A 7,398-nucleotide genomic window follows, 5' to 3' on the forward strand; every position below is an offset into this window, starting at 1 on the left:
ACAGCCCCCTTATCCATTCTCACTGTCCCCTCATACAGCCTAACCCTGCCCCCTCATCTAGTCCCCCTGTCCCCTCATCCAGCCCCCCTGTCCCTTTATACAGCCTCCCTGCCCCCCTTATACAGCCCCTCTATCTCCTCATACAGCCCCCTATCCCTCATCCAGCCCCTGTCCCCTCATACAGTCCCCTGTCCCCTCATACAGCCCCCTGTTCTCTCATACAGTCTAACCCTGTCCCCTCATATAGTCTCTCTGTCCCCTCATCCAGCACCCTGTCCCATCATACAGCCCATCTGTCCCCTCATACAGCCCCTCGTGTCCCCCCATCCAGCCCCCCTGTCTCACCATCCAGCCCCACTGTCCCCTCATCCAGCCCCCCTATCCCCTCATCCAGCCCATCTGTCCCCTCATACAGCCCCTCGTGTCCCCCCATCCAGCCCCACTGTCCCCTCATCCAGCCCCCCTGTCCCCTCATCCAGCCCCCCTGTCCCCTCATCCAGCCCCCTGTCCCCTCATCCAGCACCCTCTCCCCCATCCAGCCTATCTGTCCCCTCATACAGCCCCACTGTCCCCTCAAACAGCCCCCTGTCCCCTCATACAGCCCCCTGTCCCCTAATACAGCCCCCCGTCCCCTCATACAGCCCCTCATCCCCTCATACAGCCCCCCTGTCCCCTCATACAGCCCCCTGTCCTCTCATACAACACCCTGTCCCCTCATCCAGTCCCCCTTATCCATCCTCACTGTCCCCTCATACAGCCCCCTGTCCCCTTATACAGCCCCTCTGTCCCCTAATATAGCCCCTCTGTCCCCTTATACAGCCCCCCTTATCCATCCTCACTGTTCCCTCATACAGCCCCACTATCCCCTCATACAGCCTAACCTTGTCCCCTCATCTAGTCCACCTGTCCCCTCATCCAGCCCCCCTGTCCCTTCATACAGCCCCTCTGTCTCCTCATCCAGCACCCTCTCCCCCATCCAGCCCCTCTGTCCCCTTATGCAGCCCCCTATCCCCTCATACAGCCCCCCTGTCACCTCATACAGCCCCCCTGTCCCCTGATAAGCCTAAGCCTGTCCCCCATTTAGTCCCCCTGTCCACTCATCCAGCACCCTGTCCCCTCATACAACCCCCTGCCCCCTCATCCAGCCCCCCTGCCCCTCATACAGCCCATTGTGCCCTCATACAGCCCCTGTGCCACCTCATTTAGCCCCCTGTCCCCTCATCCAGCCTAACCCTGTTCCCTCATACAGCCCCTCTGTCCCCTTATACAGCCCCCTGTCCCCTCATACAGCTCCCTGTCCCCTCATACAGCCCACTGTCCCCTCATCCAGCCCCCTGTCCCCTCATCCAGCACCCTCTCCCCCATCCAGCCTATCTGTCCCCTCATACAGCCCCACTGTCCCCTCATATAGCCCCCTGTCCCCTAATACAGCCCCCTGTCCCCTCATACAGCCCCCTGTCCCCTCATATAGCCCCCTGTCCTCTCATACAACACCCTGTCCCCTCATCCAGTCCCCCTTATCCATCCTCACTGTCCCCTCATACAGCCCCCTTATACAGCCCCTCTGTCCCCTAATATAGCCCATCTGTCCCCTCATACAGCCCCCCTTATCCATCCTCACTGTCCCCTCATCCAGCCCCACTATCCCCCATCCAGCCCCTCTGTCCCCTTATGCAGCCCCCTATCCCCTCATACAGCCCCCCTGTCACCTCATACAGCCCCCTGTCCCCTGATAAGCCTAAGCCTGTCCCCCCATTTAGTCCCCCTGTCCACTCATCCAGCACCCTGTCCACTCATCCAGCCCCCCTGCCCCTTCATCCAGCCCCTCTGCCCCTCATACAGCCCATTGTGCCCTCATACAGCCCCTGTGCCACCTCATTTAGCCCCCTGTCCCCTCATCCAGCCTAACCCTGTTCCCTCATACAGCCCCTCTGTCCCCTTATACAGCCCCCTGTCCCCTCATACAGCTCCCTGTCCCCTCATACAGCCCACTGTCCCCTCATACAGCCCCCCTGTCCCCTCATCCAGCCCCCTGTCCCCTCATCCAGCACCCTCTCCCCCATCCAGCCTATCTGTCCCCTCATACAGCCCCACTGTCCCCTCATATAGCCCCCTGTCCCCTAATACAGCCCCCCTGTCCCCTCATACAGCCCCCTGTCCCCTCATATAGCCCCCTGTCCTCTCATACAACACCCTGTCCCCTCATCCAGTCCCCCTTATCCATCCTCACTGTCCCCTCATACAGCCCCCTGTCCCCTTATACAGCCCCTCTGTCCCCTAATATAGCCCATCTGTCCCCTCATACAGCCCACCTTATCCATCCTCACTGTCCCCTCATACAGCCCCACTATCCCCTCATACAGCCTAACCTTGTCCCCTCATCTAGTCCACCTGTCCCCTCATCCAGCCCCGCTGTCCCTTCATACAGCCCCTCTGTCCCCTCATCCAGCACCCTCTCCCCCATCCAGCCCCTCTGTCCCCTTATGCAGCCCCCCTATCCCCTCATACAGCCCCCCTGTCACCTCATACAGCCCCCCTGTCCCCTGATAAGCCTAAGCCTGTCCCCCCATTTAGTCCCCCTGTCCACTCATCCAGCACCCTGTCCCCTCATACAATCCCCTATCCCCTCATCCAGCCCCCCTGCCCCTCCAACCAGCCCCTCTGCCCCTCATACAGCCCCTTGTGCCCTCATACAGCCCCTGTGCCCCCTCATTTAGCCCCCTGTCCCCTCATCCAGCCTAACCCTGTTCCCTCATACAGCCCCTCTGTCCCCTTATACAGCCCCCTGTCACCTCATGCAGCCCCCTGTCCCCTCATACAGCCCCCTGTCCCCTCATACAGCCCCTCTGTCACCTCATACAGCCCCCTCTCCCTTCAAACAGCCACACTGTCAGCCAGCCCATCCCATACAGATCCCCATTCACGCTCCTCCCACAAACAGACCCTCAAACACCCACCTTCACCATAAAGCCTCGCTGTCACACTACCCTCCCTATGCAGCACCGGTCTCCCCATCCCTCTGTCACTCACCCCTCACCCATACATCCCTCAGTCACTCACCCCTCACCCATACATCCCTCTGTCTCTCACTCCTCACCCATACATCCCTCTGTCACTCACCCCTCACCCAAACAGCCCTCTGTCACTCACCCCTCACCCATACTTCCCTCTGTCACCCAGCCCTCACCCATACATTTCTCTGTCACCCAGCCCTCACCCATACATTTCTCTGTCACCCAGCCCTCACTCATACATCCCTCTATCACCCAGCCCTCAATCATACATCCCTCTGTCACCCAGCCCTCAACCATACATCCCTCTGTCACCCAGCCCTCACTCATACATCCCTCTGTCACCCAGCCCTCACCCATACATCCCTCTGTCACCCAGCCCTCACCCATACATCCCTCTGTCACCCAGCTCTCACTCATACATCCCTCTGTCACCCAGCCCTCACTCATACATCCCTCTGTCACCCAGCCCTCACCCATACATCCCTCTGTCATCCAGCCCTCACTCATACATCCCTCTGTCACCCAGCCCTCACTCATACATCCCTCTGTCACCCAGCCCTCACTCATACATCCCTCTGTCACCCAGCCCTCACCCATACATTCCTCTGTCACCCAGCCCTCACCCATACATCCCTCTGTCACCCAGCCCTCACCCATACATCCCTCTGTCACCCAGCCCTCACTCATACATCCCTCTGTCACCCAGCCCTCACCCATACATCCCTCTGTCACCCAGCCCTCACTCATACATCCCTCTGTCACCCAGCCCTCACCCATACATCCCTCTGTCACCCAGCCCTCACTCATACATCCCTCTGTCACCCAGCCCTCACCCATACATCCCTCTGTCACCCAGCTCTCACCCATACATCTCTCTGTCACCCAGCCCTCACCTATACATCCCTCTGTCACCCAGCCCTCACCCATACATCCCTCTGTCATCCTGCCCTCACCCATACATCCCTCTGTCACCCTGCCCTCACCCATACATCCCTCTGTCACCCAGCCTTTACCCATACATCCCTCTGTCATCCAGCCTTTACCCATACATCCCTCTGTCACCAGCCCTCACCTATACATCCCTTTGTCACCCTGTCTTCACCCAAACATCCCTCTGTCACCAGCCATCACCCATACATCCCTCTGTCACCCTGCCCTCACCCATACATCCCTCTGTCACCCTGCCTTCACCCATACATGCCTCTGTCACCCAGCCATACATCCCTCTGTCACCCTGCCCTCACCCATACATCCCTCTGTCACCTAGCCCTCACCTATACATCCCTCTGTCACCCAGCCCTCGCCCATACATCCCTCTGTCACCCTGCCCTCACTCATACATCCCTCTGTCACTCTGCCCTCACTCATACATCCCTCTGTCACCCAGCCCTCACTCATACATCCCTGTCACCCAGCCCTCACTCATACATCCCTCTGTCACCCTGCCCTCACCCATACATTCCTCTGTCACCCAGCCCTCACTCATACATCCCTCTGTCACCCAGCCCTCACTCATACATCCCTCTGTCACCTAGCCCTCGTCCATACATCCCTCTGTCACCCTGCCCTCACTCATACATCCCTCTGTCACCCAGCCCTCACTCATACATCCCTCTGTCACCTAGCCCTCACTCATACATCCCTCTGTCACCCAGCCCTCACTCATACATCCCTCTGTCACCCTGCCCTCACTCATACATCCCTCTGTCACCCAGCCCTCACTCATACATCCCTCTGTCACCCAGCCCTCACCCATACATCCCTCTGTCACCCAGCCCTCACCCATACATCCCTCTGTCACCCAGCCCTCACTCATACATCCCTCTGTCACCCAGCCCTCACTCATACATCCCTCTGTCACCCAGTCCTCACTCATACATCCCTCTGTCACCCAGCCCTCACCCATACATCCCTCTGTCACCCAGCCCTCACTCATACATCCCTCTGTCACCCAGCCCTCACTCATACATCCCTCTGTCACCCAGCCCTCACCCATACATTCCTCTGTCACCCAGCCCTCACCCATACATCCCTCTGTCACCCAGCCCTCACCCATACATCCCTCTGTCACCCAGCCCTCACTCATACATCCCTCTGTCACCCTGTCCTCACCCATACATCCCTCTGTCACCCAGCCCTCACTCATACATCCCTCTGTCACCCAGCCCTCACCCATACATCCCTCTGTCACCCAGCCCTCACTCATACATCCCTCTGTCACCCAGCCCTCACTCATACATCCCTCTGTCACCCAGCCCTCACCCATACATCCCTCTGTCACCCAGCCCTCACCCATACATCCCTCTGTCACCCAGCCCTCACTCATACATCCCTCTGTCACCCAGCCCTCACCCATACATCCCTCTGTCACCCAGCCCTCACTCATACATCCCTCTGTCACCCAGCCCTCACTCATACATCCCTCTGTCACCCAGCCCTCACTCATACATCCCTCTGTCACCTAGCCCTCGTCCATACATCCCTCTGTCACCCTGCCCTCACTCATACATCCCTCTGTCACCCAGCCCTCACTCATACATCCCTCTGTCACCTAGCCCTCACTCATACATCCCTCTGTCACCCAGCCCTCACTCATACATCCCTCTGTCACCCTGCCCTCACTCATACATCCCTCTGTCACCCAGCCCTCACTCATACATCCCTCTGTCACCCAGCCCTCACCCATACATCCCTCTGTCACCCAGCCCTCACCCATACATCCCTCTGTCACCCAGCCCTCACTCATACATCCCTCTGTCACCCAGCCCTCACTCATACATCCCTCTGTCACCCAGTCCTCACTCATACATCCCTCTGTCACCCAGCCCTCACTCATACATCCCTCTGTCACCCAGCCCTCACTCATACATCCCTCTGTCACCCAGCCCTCACCCATACATTCCTCTGTCACCCAGCCCTCACCCATACATCCCTCTGTCACCCAGCCCTCACCCATACATCCCTCTGTCACCCAGCCCTCACTCATACATCCCTCTGTCACCCTGTCCTCACCCATACATCCCTCTGTCACCCAGCCCTCACTCATACATCCCTCTGTCACCCAGCCCTCACCCATACATCCCTCTGTCACCCAGCCCTCACTCATACATCCCTCTGTCACCCAGCCCTCACTCATACATCCCTCTGTCACCCAGCCCTCACCCATACATCCCTCTGTCACCCAGCCCTCACCCATACATCCCTCTGTCACCCAGCCCTCACTCATACATCCCTCTGTCACCCAGCCCTCACTCATACATCCCTCTGTCACCCAGCCCTCACTCATACATCCCTCTGTCACCCAGCCCTCACCCATACATCCCTCTGTCACCCAGCCCTCACCCATACATCCCTCTGTCACCCAGCCCTCACTCATACATCCCTCTGTCACCCAGCCCTCACCCATACATCCCTCTGTCACCCAGCCCTCACCCATACATCCCTCTGTCACCCAGCCCTCACCCATACATCCCTCTGTCACCCAGCCCTCACTCATACATCCCTCTGTCACCCAGCCCTCACTCATACATCCCTCTGTCACCCAGCCCTCACCCATACATCCCTCTGTCACCCAGCCCTCACTCATACATCCCTCTGTCACCCAGCCCTCACTCATACATCCCTCTGTCACCCAGCCCTCACCCATACATCCCTCTGTCACCCAGCCCTCACTCATACATCCCTCTGTCACCCAGCCCTCACTCATACATCCCTCTGTCACCCAGCCCTCACTCATACATCCCTCTGTCACCCAGTCCTCACCCATACATCCCTCTGTCACCCAGCCCTCACCCATACATCCCTCTGTCACCCAGCCCTCACTCATACATCCCTCTGTCACCCAGCCCTCACCTATACATCCCTCTGTCACCCAGCCCTCACCCATACATCCCTCTGTCACCCAGCCCTCACTCATACATCCCTCTGTCACCCTGTCCTCACCCATACATCCCTCTGTCACCCAGCCCTCACCCATACATCCCTCTGTCCCCATCCTCATAGTTCCCCTAACTCCCAACCTTCTCTTATAGGGTGCCCTGTCACACTAGCCCTCCCCCATACAGCAACATATTCTCCCGCACAATCCTCACAATCACCCATTTATTCCTTTATTTCCCGCCCAACCCTCACCAATATAAATCTGAAAAATCCAGCCGTCTCCATATAGCCCCCAATCACCCAGTACAAGTCCTGCTTTAAAGGTATAGATAGAAAAGGTCAGCACTAAAATGCTTATGGGTGCATTTCAATTTTAAATAGAAGTATTTTAGCAATATAGCTCCATTAGCAAAAATGCTTCTGGTAAAATGTATTAGTTAGCAGCATACGCACATATGCTGTGAGTGCCCCGTGCACCAGAATTCAAACATCACATCCTCTCTAA

General features: G+C 57.8%; 1 protein-coding gene across 1 annotated transcript; it reads left to right on the top strand.

The window, feature by feature from the left end:
* Positions 1-4,211: 4,211 nt before the first annotated feature.
* Positions 4,212-7,016, top strand: LOC128636462 (uncharacterized). Its single transcript, XM_053689477.1, has one exon. It carries the CDS (start codon positions 4,212-4,214, stop codon positions 7,014-7,016), a length of 2,805 nt encoding a protein of 934 aa, XP_053545452.1.
* The last annotated feature ends 382 nt before the right edge of the window (positions 7,017-7,398 follow it).

This window comes from Bombina bombina, chromosome 7 (genome assembly GCF_027579735.1).
Source record: "Bombina bombina isolate aBomBom1 chromosome 7, aBomBom1.pri, whole genome shotgun sequence".
In the NCBI taxonomy this organism is placed as follows: domain Eukaryota; kingdom Metazoa; phylum Chordata; class Amphibia; order Anura; family Bombinatoridae; genus Bombina; species Bombina bombina.